The 18,921-nt window shown below is 45.8% G+C and overlaps 1 protein-coding gene across 3 annotated transcripts in view; it reads right to left on the bottom strand.

Moving 5' to 3' along the window:
- LOC127577844 (excitatory amino acid transporter 2-like) overlaps nucleotides 1–18,921 on the bottom strand; it is a 107,383-nt gene that overhangs the window by 34,838 nt on the left and 53,624 nt on the right. For all 3 annotated transcript variants that reach the window (XM_052029450.1, XM_052029449.1, XM_052029451.1), the window contains 2 exons: nucleotides 5,167–5,314; nucleotides 788–940 (listed from right to left, as the gene is read on the bottom strand). In XM_052029450.1, coding sequence (XP_051885410.1) covers nucleotides 788–940; nucleotides 5,167–5,299 — 286 coding nt within the window. In that variant the 5' untranslated portion in view covers nucleotides 5,300–5,314. The remainder of the gene's footprint in view (nucleotides 1–787; nucleotides 941–5,166; nucleotides 5,315–18,921) is intronic.

Genomic DNA, 18,921 nt, shown 5'->3' with positions numbered 1-18,921 from the left:
TTTCTCTCCACCAGAATGTTTTACTTACAATCGTAAAACGTGATGGCGGAGGCAGAAAATCCTGCAACATTTATCTAAATGAACACCTCAATCACCAAGGTATAGAAGGCTACAGACCGAGTGGTGGTAAATGAGATTAATGTCAATGGGTACTCAATGTTCGGCATTGACCTGTTGGGCCAAAGGGCTTATTATATCACAACAGAAGGCCTCTCAAGCCTTCTGGGGCCATGCCAGTTGGTTTTGCCCTGGCTTCTGGCTTCTGCCCTCTTCCTTTCCAGTCCTGATGAAGGGTCTCGGCCCGAAACGTTGACTGTTTATTTCCCTCCGTGGATGCTGCCTGACCTGCTGAGTTCCTCCAGCACTTTTTGTGTGTGTTGCTCCAGATATATCCAGCATCTGCAGAATTTCTTGTGCCTCTGGTTTTAACCTGCAGCCTCTGGTTACCAATGTAATGCCAATGGAAACATCCAGCCTATCAAAATCCCTCAGAACATTAGCCAACTCTATTGAATCTCCCCTTAACCGAAGCAACTGCATCCTCTTCCCCACTGGAGTGTGGGGCCCAAATGCTGAAATCTAACCATGTGATCTGCAAGCTTCAGCAAAACTTCCTTCCTCTGGTCCTCTGTGCCCAAGGATTTGTCTTAACAGGCATTCTCACTTGCCCGGCCACCTTTGGAGGCTCGCGCTTGTGAAAGCAACTCTTGCCGGGCTTCTCCTGTGTGTGCTCCCAGTGGCCTTAAGGCGGCGCGCATTCTCCAGGGTTATGGCCAATGCTTCTCACCTGTAATTAAACTGGAGATAATCAAAGGAAGGATGAGCATCTTCAGCATGCGCATGAGAATGTCTCCCGGGAAGGCAATGATCATGACGATGTCGGGATGTATGGGGGCTGCGTATCGCAGCAAACATCCGGCGAACGCTCCGAATATCACACCTGCAGGGAGGAGAGGTTAGCCCACAGTCACGTCAAGTGAGAACTTCGCGAGGCAACCCACCGATGAAGGAAAAGTTCGCAGAAGTGCTGTGGAGGGTGAGGTCCGGAAGGACGGGCAAAGCGCTGGGCTTCAGGTTGTAGTGAGGAGTTCCGGAGGGGAGGGCTGAGCTGCAGAAGGCTCCATGACCAAGGGGACCTGGGGCAGGCTGTGTACTATCCCCACATCCCCCCACCCCCAAAGCTGTAGGAAGAGAATGGAGAGAGGGAGCTGGCAATGGGTAATAGAGGGATTCAAATCTGGTTTAACATTGTCACAGAAATGCACTTTATCCAAGGACTTACAATGCGGAATGAAGCTCTTCACCCGAATAAATAGCCATTATCCCACATGTTGACCCATTGTGGCTTAAATCACCGTTATAGTTGCTGCTTCTGCTAATTAACTGAGCCAGCTGGCAGCTTAAGCAGCCCCAGTATTGTGGCTACAAGAGCAGGTCAGAGGCTGGGTAAACTGCATTGAGTGACTCACCTCCTGACATCCCCAGAGATGTTCCACCATCAACAAGGCACAGCCAGGACAAGTGAGAGACTTCCCTGCACCTGCCTGGGATGATTGCAGCTCCAGCAACACTTGAGGAGCTTTTCACCAACCAGAATATAGAAGGTTTCTTCCATCTCCTGTTCATTCCCTCCACCACCAGTAGATTATGGTGGCAGTGTGTACCATCTACAAGATGCACTGAAGCCATAGAATGCATCCTATCCTTATGCATCATGGCTTGGTATGCCAACTGCTCTGCCCGGGACCGCAAGAAACTGCTGAGAGTTGTGGACGCAGCTCAGCGCATCACGGAAACCAGCCTCCTCTGGACTCTGTCTACACTTCTCACCGCCTCAGTAAAGCAGCCAGCATAATCAGAGACCCCACCCACCCCGGACATTCTCTCTTCTCCCCCCTCCCATCAGGCAGAAGTTACGAAAGCCTGAAAGCACGTACCACCAGGCTCAAGGACAGCTTCTATCTCGCTATTATAAGACTATTGAACGAATCTTTTGTATGATAAGATGGACTTAAGCTGTGACACTTTACACTGCATTCTGCATTGTTTTACCTTGTACTACCTCAATGACCTGTATGATCGGTATGCAAGACAGGTTTTTCACTGTACCTCAGTACAAGTTACAAAAATAAACCAATTCCAATTTCACTGCAGCAACTCAGTGAGGCTTTGACAACACCCTTCCCCCTCCACCTCCCACCAAACCCCTGACCTCTACCACCCAGGGGTATGGAAACACCACCACCTGCAGTTTCCCCCTGCAAATCGTCCACCAGCTGGCTTGGAAATGTATCGCTGCTCCTTTATCATCACTGCGTCTACATCCCAGAACTCTCTTCCCAACAGCACCTTCACCAGAAGGGCTGCAGCGGTTCAACAGCTCACCATCCCCTTCTCAAGCAGAGTTAGAGACAAGATACATAGAACATAGAACATTACAGCACAGTACAGTCCCTTCGGCCCATGATGTTGTGCTGACACCTTATCCTGCTCTAAGATCTATCTAACCCTTCCCTGCCACATAGCCTCCATTTTTCTATCATTCATGTGTCTAAGAGTCTCTTAAATGTCCCTAATGTATCTGCCCCCACAACCTCTGCAGGCAGTGCATTCCACACACCCAACACTCTCTGTGTAAAAAACTTACCCCTGACATCCCCCTTATACCTTCCTCCAATCACCTTAAAATTATGCCCCCTCGTGTTAGCCATTTTCACCCTGGGAAAAAGTCTCTGACTGTCCACTCGATCTATGCCTCTTATCATCTTGTACACCTCTATCAAGTCACCTCTCACCCTCCTTCTCTCCAAAGGGAAAAGCCCTAGCTCACTCAGCCTATCCTCATAAGATATGCTCTTGAATCCAGGCAACATCCTGGTAAATCTCCTCTGCACCCTCTCTAAAGCTTCCACATCCTTCCTATAATGAGGCGACCAGAACTGAACACAATACTCCAAGTGTGGTCTAACCAGAGTTCTAATAGAGCTGCAACATTATCTCGTGGCAACTCAATACCCCGACTAATGAAGGCCAACACACCATACGCCTTCTTAGCAACCCTATCAACCTGCACAGAAACTCTGAGAGATCTATGGACGTGGACCCCAAGATCCCTCTGTTCCTCCACACTGCTAAGGGTCCTGCCATTAACCTCGTATTCTGCCTTCAAATTCGATCTTCCAATGTGTATCACTTCACACTTTTCTGGGTTGAGCACCATCTGCCACTTCTCAGCCCAGCTCTGCATCCTATCAATATCCTGTTGTAATCTACAGCAACCTTCTACACTATCCACAACACCACCAACCTTCATGTCATCTGCAGACTTACTAACCCACCCTTCCGCATCCTCATCCAAGTCATTTATAAAAATCACAAAGAGCAGGGGTCCCAGAACAGATCCCTGCGGAACACCACTGGTCACCGACCTCCAGGCTGGATATGCTCCATCTACCACCACCCTCTGTCTTCTGTGGGCAAGCCAATTCTGAATCCTGGCTTCAGGATTCAAATGGTGGTTTTGCCAGACCAGTTCAAATAATTTTTGAAAAATATAGACTTACATTGATCCATAAGTAACTCTTCAATTAAACCCCATGATTCATTTTTCTTGATGTATTAGAAACACAAATTGCAGCTCCCTCCTGACCTTGCTCTTCATCCAAATTCTTCCCATCCATACTGTTCTTACAGGAGTAAAATTTCCACACATCTGTGCTCATTTTACTATCATAAAGCCAGAGGTTGTTGTACACATTGGTACCAACGACATAGGTGGAAAAAGGGATGAGCGCCTGCGGTGTGAATATAGGGGGTCAGGCAGAGGTTTGAAAAGCAGGACCTCAGGGTTGTAATCTCTGGGTTACTCCCTGTGCCAAGCACTAATGAGGATAGGAATAGGAGGATAGGGCAGATGAATGCGTGGCTGAGGAGCTGGAGGGCAGGATTTTAGTCCTTGACCCTTTGGGATCTCTTCTGGGACGAAGGTTACATTTTCAAGAGGGATGGGTTGCAACTGAACCGGAAGGGGACCAATATCTGGGTGGGGAGATTTGCTTGAGCTACTCAGAGGGTTTAAACTAATGTGGCTGGGGGGGGAGGAGTGGGGTGGGGGTGGGACCCAAAGTAGTAGGGTGGCTGATGATAAAGTTGAGACAAATATAGAAATTAAAGCAAATAAGTAGGCAAGATAGGCAGGGGCAGGACAGGGAGCAAGGAAGGTCTGATAGGCTAAACTGCACTTATTTTAATGCAAGAAGCCTGACGTGTGGGGTGTGATCAGCTCAGGGCATGGATAGGCTCATGGGATTGTGATATTATAGCTATTACAGAGACATAGTTGAGGGATGGGCAGGACAAACAGCTCGATGTTCCGGGGTATAGATGCAATAGGCATGTTGGAGATGGAGGTAAGGGAGGAGGGGGAGTTGTGTTTTTGGTTAGGGAGAACATCACAGCGGTACTTAGAGAGAATACTCCTGGGGAACATCCAGGTAGAACTTAGAAAGAAGGTGATCACTTTGATGGGATTGTACTATAGGACTCCCAGTTGTCAGATGGAATTAGTGACCCAAGGTCTCCCCCAACCCTGGCACACACACCCCTACATGGGACTCATCCTTAGACCATAAGACCATAATTTATGGGAGCAGAATTAGGCCATTCGGCCCTTCGAGTCTGCTCCGCCATTCGATCGTGACTGATTTTATTTTTCAACCCCATTCTCCCGGCTTCTCCCCGTAACCCTTAACCCCATTACCAATCAAGAACCCATCAATCTCTGCCTTAAATACAGCCAATGACTTGCCTCCTCATCCCTCTGTGGCAATGAATTCCACAGGTTCACCACCCTCTGGCTGAAGAAATTCCTCCTCATCTCAGTTCTAAAGGGACGTCCCCTTTATTCTGAGGCTGTGCCCTCGGAGGTGCCTTGTTAGGATGATATCTGTCGCCTTAATTATCGAATCAATTGTCTCCTTAAATATAGGATATAGTGCCATAGGACACACCCGCTCCTCCCCATTCTCCACAGCCCCCCACTCCAAAGAAACTGCAGATCACGGAAATCTAATGATAGGAAAAGTTTGGAAATGCTCCTCAGGTTACACCTTATGACTTCCAGCACTTATTTGAGCTATGCCCACTCCTTGTCAGGTGGTGACTCACCGAACACCGTGAGAGACAGCAGCAGGTTCTTCATCAAGTTCTTGCCCAGCCGTTTCCATAGCGGCAGCTTGAAGGGAGGCTTCTCGGTCGTCAGATTGCACTCCTCCATCCGCACTTCCACTAGCTTGGACATCCTGGCAGTGCTTGGCTGGGAAACAAAACAGGAACTCGGTCACAAAGGCCACGATCCAATGGGATGGTGGAATAGGCTCAAGGGGCTGACTCCCAATCCTAGGTCAGATGTCAGTGTTATCCCAGAACCATGAGAAGACTAACGACGGTTTGGCCCATCGTGCCTGAGCCAGTTGAGAAAGAGCTACTCAGGTTCATCCGATTTCTTTATAACTGTGGCAAGAGCTTCCCCCTGTCTACCATCCTCTCAGGGAGTGAGTTCCAGAATCGGTGCAGTCACAACCAACTGATCTTACCCAGATTTCCAAGAAGCTCCTCAATACCCAGTGGGCACCCCTTTGACACACAGGCCCAGATCCCAAGTCTGAATGTCAGCTTATTAGAATTCTACAGCTTTTAAACGCCGCTACAGTTCACTTGGCTTATGCTGGGTGTGCACAGTAAGACTAGACCTATACAAAAGAGGCTCACTCCCCCTCCCCAGTGATTAATATGTGCTTACATTGGATTCTCCAGTCACTCTTGGTTATCTCGATAACTGCACAGAGCAGAGGCAGTGAACTGACAGCAGTGGAAACTTAATTGCTTCCGTATGATTGACAGCCATTTATTGCGTGGTGTGAAGATAATAATGTCAGAACACAGCAAAAGTGGTCCAAGAAAAGAGAAAGTAGGATATGAGGGCAATCCATCAGGAAAATAAAACCAGGCTGTAAAAACATCTGCAGATATTTGAAAAGGGAAAGATCAGCAAAAATTAAACAGCTCACTGCAGGATGCAGCTCCACAAATATCCTTATTCTCAGTGAGGGGGGAGTACACACTTCAGTGCAAAAGGGAAAGTTGAAGCATTTGCAAGCACCTTGGCCTTCTCTAGTATGATAGGTACCAGTCTTCAGCCAATTCGATTCACTCCACATGATATCAGGAGACAGCTGAAGGCATTGGATACAACAAAGGTGATAGGCCCTGACAACGTTCCAGCCACGGTACTGAAGACTTGTGCTCCAGATCTTGCCGCACCTTCGGCCAAGCTGTTCCAGTACAGCTAAGACATTGGCATCTACCCAACAATGTGGAAAATTGCCCGGGTATGTCCTGTCCACAAGAAGCAGGACAAGGACAGCAAAAGCACGGGGACCCCACCACTTGGAAGTTGCCCTCCAAGCCGCACACCATCCTGACTTGGAAATATGTCGCCGTTCCTTCACCGCCGCTGGGTCAAAACGCTAGAACTCCCTCTCTAACGGTATCACGGATATACCCACAAGAGATAAGATATCTTTATTCGTCACATGTACATCAAAACACACGGTGAAATGCATCTTTTTGCATAGAGTGTTCTGGGGGCAGCCCGCAAGTGTCGCCACGCTTCCGGCGCCAACATAGCACGCCCACAACTTCCTAACCCATACGTCTGAACGTGGGAGGAAACCGGAGCACCCGGAGGAAACCCACGCAGTCACGGGGAGAACGTACAAACTCCTCACAGAATTGAACCTGCGTCGCTGGCGCTGTAATAGCGCTACGCTAACTGCTACACTACCGTGCCCGCCCATACCTGAAGGACGGCAGCAGTTCAAGAAGGTGGCTCATCGCCACCTTCTCAAGGGCAACTAAGGACAGGCAATTAAGTGCTGGCTCAGCCTGCGAAGCCAACGTCCCTTGAATGAATAAAAAATATTAGTGTGGGTCCCTTATAGACCAAGAGAAATTATAAGGCAAGTAGCACGGGCATCAAACAAATAATTTGTCTCTCTTCAGGGAAGGAGACATAGAAACTCTCCTAGAACTTGTGAACAACAGGCCCGGGGTGAAGGAGATCAGCATTAGTGAAAAAAAAATACGTTGGAGGAAATAACGGGACTGAAGACCAATAGATCCCCAGGATATGACCTGCACACTTGGATTTTGAAAGAGTTGATGATGGAGACAGTGGATGCATTAGTGGGCATCTTCTGGAATTCCGTAGATTTTAAAACCGTTCCCATTGATTAGCAGGTAGCAAATGTAACCCCACTAATTAAGAAAGGACGGAGGGGGAAAACAAATAACCACAGAACCAGGTAGCCTGACGTCAGTTGCAGGGCAAGTGCCTGAAACTCTTGCCTGAGGAAGTGGTAACAGGGGACTTAGAAGATAATAATAGGACTGGGCAGAGTCAGCATGGATTTAAGGGTAATCATTTTTGACAAATCGCTTTTTGAGCTGTAACCAGCAGAATACACAAGGCAACCAGCTGAATTGGTGTACTTGGACTTTCAAAAGGACTTCAATAAGATGCCAAGCAGAATACTAAACAAAATTGCTATTGGGGCTAATACACTCCCATGGATTGAATCACAGACAACAGGCAACAGGTTCAGTGAATGGGCAGCCCCATTCACAGCTCCAGAGACCCGGGTTCGATCCTGACCTCTGGTGCCGTCTGTGCGGAGTTTGCACGTTCTCCCTGTGACTGCATGGGTTTCCGCTCCCCCCCACCACCCCCACCCCCATCCCCGCCCCCCCCCCCACCCCCGTGCTCCAGTTTCCTCCCACATCCCAAAGACGTGCAGGTTAGAGGTTAGTAGACCAATTGGTCGCTGTAAATTGCCCCTAGTTCGTAGGTGAGTGGTAGAATCTTGGGAGCAGTTGACGAGAAAGTGAAGAGAATAAAAAAGACCTGTAGAGTTAGTGTGAATGGGTGGTTGATGGTTGGCATGAACTTGGTGAGCCAAAGGGGTCTGTTTCTGTGCCGTGTGACTCCAACACTCGAATAAATAGGTCACTTTCAGTTTGGGAGGCTATGACGAGGGGGTGCTGCAGGGATGACGGCTGGGGATACACTTCGTCACAACCTATATCAATGATTTGGATGAGGTGATCAAATGTAATATATCCAAGTTTGCTGATGATAGGGTGACAATGTGGTGCAGCTGCAACTAATATCAATGGGGACAGATGCCAGTACAACAAAGGCAGTTTTGTGGATCCCACACGGAAATTTATCAAAACTGATATCCCAGCATATCTTGAGGTGTCGACGGGTTCAATAATAAACCTCTAATGAACAAGCTGAGAAGTAAGGAGATATGAGAGGGGCTAATGTGCATTTAATGGAGCTTGACCCTCTCCTTTCATCTCTGAATCTCGCTGTGGGCTTGGCTTTCACGAGACTGAAAATCACTGGTCCCAACAAGTCTGGATTCATCCTCAAGACCTTCAGAAATGTCAATGCTCAGCTTATCATTGGTATGGAACCCATTAATTACTTCATCGAAACTGTGGACAATCCAAAATTATTCCCATGAGAATACCTTTGAGTGACAGCAATCTACGACGTTTCCTCGGTGATAATAGACTCAGGGAATTACAACGAATAAGCAGATTGGAGATGGTGCAATCAAAGGGAAGGGAGATCAAGATTGGTTATATACAGGAAGACATGCAGAATCACTCAATGTATTTTCCCTCCTGAAATGTAACTCAGTTGTGGTCTACTGAAATTGTATCAAGGCAAATGAAAGGCTGTTACAAGAAAAAATTCGGGCCAAATTCCTGCAATACTCAAGGCAGAGCTAGTGTGAACCTTTCTCAGAGATACAAGAGGAAAGATGGGGAGTCAGTTGACAACAGCTAGCAGAATTTGGCCTTAAAAGAACTGCATTTGGGAGTTGCAGGATAAAGTGGTCAGTCACCAGAAGTCATGCATCATCAGATCACCATCAGGACAACTACAAGTACATGGTATTAAGTTTTCAACTTAGAGTGAACAAGTTTATCATAGCATCAGTCAATAATTTATGTTTTTGTAATCTCTCGTCTCAGGTAAAGCTAGGTCACCACAAAATAAGGAATTCTATGCTGTTGCCATGAATAAATTCTCTGGGCCATACCTTTGCAGAACTGGTGTTAGTTCAATCCCAGGTTATTGTATTCTGAGTAGCTGTGGGAGAAGCACTAATCATACGGTGGGTTGTGATGGGGATGCAGGGACTTCATGGGAATCTGGATAGGCTAAGTGAAAGAATAAGGACAATCATAGATGAAATATAATGGGAAAAATGTGTGGTAATTGTTTCTGTTAGAAAATATAGAAAAGCAGAGTCTTTTCTCAAATGGTGAGAGACTGAATGGTGCTGATGTCCAGAGGGACTTGAGTGTGCACACATCAATGAGAGCTAACATCCATGTATAGCAAGCAAGTAGGAAGGCAAAAGGTAGGCTAGCCTTCATTCCGAGAGGATTTGGGTATGAGGAGAGACATTCTCAGCCCAAGTAGGCTGCTGAGGCTCAATCACAGAGAATATTCACAATAGTGACTGATAGATTTTTGAATATTAAGGAGAACGAGAATATGGGGTTAGTGCAGGAAAGAGGTGCTACAGTAAAAGATCAGCCATGATCTTATTCAATGGGAGAGCAGGCATGAGGGCAGAATGGCCTACTCCTGATTCTGCGATGTTACAGGCTGCTCCCAGATCACCAACACCTGACTTACGGACACACACTACATATGAACGAGCTCCCGGAATATTATTAAATTCAAAAGTCCAACATACGTGCACACAATCGTTCCTACGGATGGCGGAACGAGTTTCCTACCTCCCTCCACTTTGAGTAATTAGAATCATAGAGTCATGAAGTCACACAGCACAGAAACAGGCCCTTCAGCCCAACCGGTCCATGCCGACCACCTAAGCTAGTCCCATTTGCCCGCATTTGGCCCATATCCCTCTAAACCATTCCTATCCATGTACCTGTCCAAATGTCTTTTAAATGTTGTTAATGTACCTGCCTCTGGCAGCTTATTCCATATACTGACCACCCTCTGGGTGAAAAAGTTGCCCCTCAGTTTCCTCTTAAATCTCTCCCTTCTCACCTTAAACCTACGCCCTCTTGTTCTCGATTCCCCGACCCTGGGGAAAAAAGACAGTGCGCAATCACCCTGCCTTCGCCCCTCATGATTTTATACACCTCTATAAGATCACCCCTCATTTTCTTGCGCTCCAGTGAAAAAAAGTCCCAACCTGCTCAACCTCTCTCCATAACTCGGTCTCTCGAGTCCCGGCAACACCCTCATAAATCTCCTTTGCACTCTTTCCAGCTTAATGGCATCTTTCCTATAGCAGGGTGTCCAATTGTCCTTTCTTATCAGTCACGTGTGTTTTTGAGGCCATTCATGGCAGTACCACAGAGGTGTGGTCACCACATCGAGTGATTTTTGTGTATTTTCCGACAAGGACAAAATTGACTTACGTCTGTAAAAACGGAACCTGTTCACCACCCAGGGACGGCCTGCATTTATTTATAATAGCAAGCTGAGATCAGGGAGACTGGTTGAACTGGGAGACCAGTCTATAATGGGAGACATGTCGGGGTGGCTGTGCTGTGCTAGGAGACTGAAGCCAAGGGGCAGTCTCCTGGGCATCTTGTTATTAGTCTCTATCCGCTCTCCATGCTATCGGGGGGGGGGGGGGGGGGTTGCAGGCTTCTCTTCTGGCAGCAACGTGGTACTGGTACCATCTGCTGCTCCTGAGGAAGGTGAGGCACCAAACATAAGCTAATAAGGGAACGTTAATGCAGCCAGATGAATTACAGAGGGAAGCTTGGGGGCATTCCTTGATTAGAAGGCTTTAGTTCAGTCATGCAATCACTTACTTGCAATGGCATTCCCTGCAAACAATCTCACCAACCCGATTGCCTCTTCCCATTAACTCAGTGTGTCCTCTCACCTCAATAGCAAACGTTTGCAAATTAAACATATTACAGTTATTTATTTTCCTCATTCAGCAATTTAGATTGAAGCTGTAATCCGGATTTGCACAGATTAATACCAGGAGTAAAGCTGTGATTTAACTTAGAGCTTTATCGATGAGATGGACTCTGACCTCACGATCTACCTTGTTGTGACCTTGCACCTTATTGCACTTCACTTCCTCTGTAGCTGTGACACTTTACTCTGTACTGTTATTGTTTTTACCCTGTATTACCTCAGTGCACTCTGTATTAACTCAATGTAACTGCACTGTGTAATGAATTGACCTGTATGATCAGTATGCAAGACAATTTTTTCACTGTACCTCAGTACAAGTGACAATAATAAACCAATACCAATCAGGAATACACCTACAGTATAAGCAAGGTAACTTGCTTTCTGTGTCTACGTCAGAACTGGCCATTTCTGCCAGACATCCATCGCTAATATTAGCTCAGTTTTACTCATTCCTTTGGTACAGCCTCATCTGCTGAGCATGTCCCATAGCCCTGCTATTAGCAGCACATAACACAGATAATGAAACATAATCTCCCCCTATCTGCTCCATTTACCCATCTGACCTGGTCTCTTCCTATCACAGATATTTCCTTCGTCCTGTCCATCCCTTCTCTCACCTTCTCTGCAACTTGTTTTCTCTCTTTCCCGGCTCTGACGAAGGCTTTCTGATCTGAGACATTAACTCTGCTTCTCTTTCTACAGGTGCTGTTCGACCTGCTTTTATTTCAGATTTTTGGTGTCTGCAGCATTTCTTTTCATTGTCCTATACTTTGGTTCTTCTGTGTCCATCTACCAGAATATACAGTCTATTTATTGTAATTTGTCTTCAATTTGCATTCTGCCCGTAATTTTGGTGGAATTCCCTTGAGTTAGCTGGATCCCCAAGAGTGAGGGAGGTTTGTGCCATTTGGCAAAGTTGGTATTGGAATTGGTTTATTATTGTCACATGTACCAAGATACAGTGAAAAACTTGTCTTGCATACTGTTCGTACAGATCAATTCATTACACAGTGCATTGAGGTAGTACAGGGTAAAAACAATAACAGAATTCAGAGTAAAATGTCACAGCTATAGGGAAGTGCAGTGCAGGCAGACAATAAGGTGCAAGGTCAAACAAGGTAGATTGTGAGGTCAAGAGTCCATCTCATCGTATAAGGGAACCGTTCAATAGTCTTGTCACTGTGGGATGGAAGCTGTCCTTGAGCCTGGTGGTACGTCCCCTCAGGCTCCTGTATCTTCTGCCTGACGGGAGAGGAGAGAAGAGAGAATGACCCGGGTGGGTGGGGTATTTGATTATGTTGGCTGCTTCACCAAGGCAGCGAGAGATATAGACAAGAGTCCGTGGAGGGAAGGCTGGTGTCCGTGACACGCTGAGCTGTGTCCACAACTCTCTGCAATTTCTTGCGGTCCTGGGCAGAGCAGTTGCAGTACCAAGCCGTGATGCATTCAGATAGGATGCTTTCTATGGTGCATCGATAAAAATTGGTGTCAAATTACTTTAGCCTCCTGAGGGCGCTGGTGAGTCCAGGAAGTCTACACTCCTGTGAAAGTGTCACGCAATTTTGGAAAGCTGGGGATGGGAGCAGAGTGCACTCTGCATAGTATCAGACCTGTAGTCCAAACAGCTTAGTGTTTTCCACTCAAAGCATCACTCCCCATCAGCCTGATTTCCATTGACAGCTGCTTTAGTGGAGATATACATCCAATTTGCCCTCGTTAACTTTTTCCACAACTTTTAAGATGTACTCTTTCCTTATTCCACATCAAATTATACCAACAATGTCATAAATAAACATCACTCTGGATCTGTTAAAGCAATGTCAGCCAAATGCAATTCAAATCCACTTTTACCTGCAATGGAACTTAATAATGAGTGCTACTGGGTCAATTCACCTCACTCTGCCAACTCAACCAGGAACTTCCAGCTCTCAGTCATCATTGTGCCCCTGATGTGGTTTAGGTTTGGGGGCACGGGGCAGGATGATGTTCCCTGCACATTGCTCCTTTTAGGATGTTTCAAGGAGATCTTGGACCAGGACTCTGTCCTGTAAGGGCTCTTCCCAGGGACGCACATTGGGACAAGTATCAACCGTTGCTGCAAAGCGCTCAGATTAGTGAAAGACACCTTTGTCCGCATGAAACTCAATGTTCTTCCAGTGTGAGGTGTTGTCCATGATGGAGTGATGCAAATTGGCACAATCTGGGATCCGGGACTATGTGTTCAGGGATGTGTTAAAGCTGCGTGCTGCCACAGCAAAGGCGCCATCTAATGGCCACAGTTTAAGTGGCTGGAACCTGAGTCAAAACCCCATGGACTATTTGCCCAAGAGTCATCTATATCTGACGTCGTGCTCATGTTAAGTATTTGGAATACTCACTTACTTATTATGGCACAAAGGGAGGCCATTAGGGTCTCCAGGCCCATTCTGACTCCCAGCAGAACACCTCTGTCAGTCCCATTATGGATAGGAAAGGTTTAGAAGCATAGGGGCCAAACACGGCCAAACTAGCTTAGATGGGCATCTTGGTCACCATGGACAAGATGGGCTGAAGGGCCTTTTACCCTGCTGTATTCCTCTATGATTCTATTACCCCTCTCATCTCCCTGTAGCCCTGCAACTAATCCTCCCTCACACATTCCCATCAACTCCCCTTTGATCTGATTTTCTAATTACCCAGACCGAGGGATAATTTACAGCAGCCAGCACGTCTTTGGGAACGAGGATGAAACTAGAGAACTTGGAGGAAACTCGTGCTTACAAACTACACAAACATTGCCTGAGGTCAGGATTGAACACGGGTCTCTGGGGCTGAGGCAGCAGTGCTAACTATTGTGCTAAAATGCCACCCCTAACAATGACACAATGAAAATTGGTATTGGGATATACCTTGGAAATTTTTATGAATACCATGTGTATTTTACAGAAGGAAGATTGCCTGAGGTGCCCCTGTCATTGGGATCTACTACTGAATGTCAGGTTAGGATGTCTGCCACGTTAGTTATCATCATACCCTCATGTCGTTCCCCACTGACCCTCTCACCTCCCTCAACTGAAGTTCCTTCCCCAACACCACTGTGGGAGCACCTTCACCAGAAGGACTGCCACGGTTCAAGAGTGCAGCTCATCACCACCTTCTCAAGGGTAATTAGACATAGACAATAAATGCTGTCCTTGCTGGTGACACCCAATTCCCAAAATAATTTTTAAAATGTCCAGTCTATTTTAGAAAGTTGATACATTTACTGGATGTTTTCTTAATAACTAAAAGTATTTAATTTCGCCAAAGATATCACTTAAAATACACTACTGAAATGAACCAAAAATTTGACTTGAAAGGGCAGAACATAGAACACTACAGCACAGTACAGGCCCTTCGGCCCACAATGTTGTGCCAACATTTTATCCTGCTCTAAGATCTATCTAACCCTTCCCTCCCACAGCCCCCTATTTCTCTATCATTCATGTGTCTATCTAAGAGTCTCTTAAATGTCCCTAATGTATCTGCCCCCACAACCTCTGCCGGCAGTGTGTTCCACACACCCACTACTCTCTGTGTAAAAAACATACCTCTGACATCCCCCTTGTACCTTCCTCCAATCACCTTAAAATTATGCCCCCTCGTGTTAGCCATACAATAAGTTGTTAACTGAGATGAGAAAATGAATGGAGGTGTTTTTTTAAGCAAAGATGGAAATTTAATGAATAATGAACACTTTAGGTCAGTTTCAGGATTGCAGGCAGATGCTAATGAGGTGCTGTAAAGACCACTGCCTGACCCCAGATATTTACAATCTCTCTCACTGATTTCAGTGAGCGTGCAGTATATCCAGGTCTGCTGGTGATACGAGGCTGGATGGAGCAGTGAACTGTAAGGAGGGTGAAAAGGGGTTTGGATTGTTAAGGCACTGGGCAAAATGGTGACAAGTAGAGTACAAAATGGATAAATGTGAACTTATCCAGTTTGGAGTGAAGCAGGTTTTTTTTTAAAGTGAGAAACCAGGGAATGTTGGCAGTCAGAGCAATTGGTGTTGTCATACTTGAAACACAATACACTTATCAAATGATACGGAAAGCAATTTGGAAGATAAATGACATGGCTCCCTTCCTTGCAAAGGGGGTTGATGTACGAGTGAAGAATTCTTACTGCAATTACATAGGGCCATACTGTCAACACATCTGATTACTTTGTCCACTTTTTATCTTATTACCTGAGGAAGTTTATACACAGAGGGAGCACCATGGTGATTTACCAGACTGATTCCTGGGTTGAGAGAGGTCCATTATGATGAGAAATTGAGTAAAATCAGCTCATATTCTCTGGCGGTAAGGAGAAAGATAGAGGATATAATTGATACTGATAAGAGTCTCAGAGTTATTGACTGAGTACATGCTGAAAGGCTGTTTCCCTTGGCTGTAGAATCAGGGGATAAGGGGTCAACCATGAGGAACTGAAGGGGGAAAAAAATCTTTGTTGGAAGGTTGGAATTGTCTGCCCAAGTGGATGCATAGTCGTTAAGTTTATTGAAAACTGGGATTGATAGACTTTGGAGCAGTAAAGCGATCGAGGTTTACTGGGATGGCAAAGTACAAGTTCAGGCACAGTCTTATTGAACAGTGGAGCAGGCCTCCTGAGAATGTGGAGTCTCCTCCCATTCTGTTTTTGACGCTTTTCTTGTGTCTCAGACACTTTGCTGATGTTCCTTCCGTGAGACCTTTACAAAGAACACGAGTGAGGCAGCAGTAGATGTTTCTATTTATTCCGCATGTCACACTTTAGCAGAAACGTCAAGGCCTTAGTGAGGATACAGAGACCACACACCATCTGGACTTCGAAATACATCGTCGTTCCTTCACCGTCGCTGGGTCAAAACCCTGGAACTTCCTCCCTAACACCATTGTGGGTACGCCCACACCTCAAGGACCGCAGCGGTTCAAGGAGGCAGCTCAGCACCACCTCCGCAAGGGCAACTAGGGATGGGCAATTAAATGCTGGCTCAGCCTGCAAAGCCCACGTCCCTTGAATGAATAAAAAAAGAGAAGAGATTGACTGGAAGTGATTGAAGCTATCCAGAGAGCCTGGAGTTGTTCTTTCCAGAGCATTGAACGGGAAGAATGGAATGGAGTCCTTAAGGAAGCAGGGTGGGAGAAGTGAAGTCAAGGCACTTGTGAAATGGATACCCCCCTCTCTGACCTTTCACCCTCCATCTGCATCTTAAAATACAAATTCATCCCAATGCTTCCCCGTTCTAGAAAAAAAATATTGACCTGAGATTTTTGCAGCATTTCTGTCCACACAGATCGCGTGCGACCTGGGTAGCACTTCAAGCAAGTTCTGCATATCCAACATCTGCCGTAGTTGATTTTGGAAAGGTTGCAACCTCCTCTGCAATGCTCTGTGGTATCACGGAATAGATTATCATTCCCTCTGTAACGCATTCTGTTGTAAGAGGTTATAGCTCCCTCTACAAGCATCTGTGATATGACAGCAAGAATCTAACCTCCCACTGTAACACCCTCTGATATTACATCATGGATTGTAGTTCCCTTCCTCTTGCTGAGGTAATATCCCACATTACAGCTGCACTGTTACACTCGCTGATATAACAGCATGGATTACAACTCCCGCTGCAAGCCCTGCTGATAAAGCAAAATGTTTAATTGTTCCCGTGGTTACACTCTCCCATATAATAGCAGGGATTACAGCTCCCTCTGTATCACTATTTGACACAAAATCATTGTTATACAATGAAGCCTGTAACCTGGTCAGACCCCACTTGGAGTATTGTGCTCAGTTCTGGTCGCCTCACTACAGGAAAGATGTGGAAGCCATAGAGAGGGTGCAGAGGAAATTTACAAGGATGCTGCCTGGAATGCAGAGCATGCCTTATGAAAGCAGGATGAGGGAACTCGGCCTTTTCTCCTTGGAGAGACGGAGGATGAGGGGGGACCTGATAGAGGTGTATAAGATGATGAGAGGCATTGATAGGGTAGATAGTCAGAGGCTTTTCCCCAGGGCGGAATTGGTGGCCACAAGAGGACATAGGTTTAAGGTGCTGGGGAGTAGATATAGAGGAGACGTCAGGGGTAAGTTTTTTACTCAGAGAGTGGTGTGTGTGTGGAATGGGCTGCCGGCAACGGTGGTGGAGGCTGATATGATAGGGTCTTTCAAGAGACTGTTAGATTGGTATATGGAGCTGAGTGAAATAGAGGGCTATGGGTAAGCCTAGTAATTTCTAGAGTAGGGACATGTTCGGCACAGCTTTGTGGGCCGAAGGGCCTGAATTGTGCTGTAATTGTTCTATGTTCTATGTTCTGTGTGGATTAGAGTTCCCATAAAATGATATGAGAGTGCAGATTGTACTACACACTGTCACATTCTCAGATATTACAGCATTTGTTACAGTTCCCATTAGAGCACTTTATTAAACATCCTGTTTATAGCTCCCTCTGTTCAACTCTCTGCAATAACTGCACAGATTACGTTTCCTATAGTAACCCTCTCTGACGCGACAGAATGAATTACAGCTCTTGTTACAACGCTCCCAGAGTTAACATAAAATGACAGCTCCCAATGTAATATTTGATACAACAGCAGGGATTTTAGATCCCTCTGTAACACTCTGTAATATAACCATGTGTAATATAACATCATTTATTTGTAACGTGTGATTATGTGTAACATAATCAAAGACCCCACCCACCCGGGTCGTTCTCTCTTCTCTCCTATTCCATCGGCTAGAAGATACAGGAGCCTGAGGGCACGTACCACCAGACTTAAGGACAGCTTCTACCCCACTGTGATAAGACTATTGAACAGTTCCCTTATACAATGAGATGGACTCTCACCTCACGATCTACCTTGTTGTGACCTTGTACCTTATTGCACTGCACTTTCTCTGTAGCCGTGACACTTTACTCTGTACCGTTATTGTTTTTACCCTGTACTACCTCAATGCACTCTGTACTAACTCAATGTAACTGCACTGTGTAATGAATTGACCTGTACGATCGGTACGCAAGCCAAGGTTTTCACTGTACACCTTTGCACAAGTGACAATAATAAACCAATACCAATACATCCAGTGTAATACTCCCTGATATTGAAGCATGGACATAGCTGTCAATGTATCATTCTGACTTAGAAGGAACTATATTCCAAAGTAATTATTTCTGACATGACAGTGTACATTACAGTGCCAGCTCTAACATTTTCTGATATGACAGCATAATTACAGCTTTCTTTATTGCACTCTGTGATATAACATCATGCATCATGGATTAAACATGCCTCTGTTGCAATCTCTGAAAGAACATCACCAATTACAACAGTTTCTGGCACATTCACAGATATGACAGTGTGGATTACAGCTCTCTTTGTCGCAGTCTTTCCCACTAAAACTTTCTGATATACCAACATGGCCCACAGCTCACTCTACAGTTGTCTGATGAATCGGTCTATTATAATTCTCAGCTTAATACTCCCTCATATTGAAGCATGGATTACCGCTTGCACCCTGATATAACAGCATTGGTTATGATTACAACACTCTCTGATACAAGAGTAGTGATAACAAATCTCATTGTTATACTCTTCTGTTTAATAGATGGATTACAGCTCCCATTGTAACCCTGATATGATTACGGCTATATTTGATATACTCTTAGATGAACGACATGAACCATAACTCTCACTTTAACAGTGTCTCATACAGAAGCCGAGGTTGCTGATTCCTAAAGTAACACTCCGATATAAAAGCAGACTACAGCTCCCATGGTTTCGATCACTGATGTAATTGCAACTCACTCTGTTACACTATCTGATGCAGCAGTGTTAGTTACATCTCACACTGTAATACTCTGATA

The sequence above is a fragment of the Pristis pectinata genome, chromosome 14 (genome assembly GCF_009764475.1).
Source record: "Pristis pectinata isolate sPriPec2 chromosome 14, sPriPec2.1.pri, whole genome shotgun sequence".
NCBI classification, from domain to species: Eukaryota; Metazoa; Chordata; class Chondrichthyes; order Rhinopristiformes; family Pristidae; genus Pristis; species Pristis pectinata.
The sequence above is the reverse complement of the archived record's forward strand: the minus strand, read 5'-3'. Positions and strand labels throughout refer to the sequence as shown.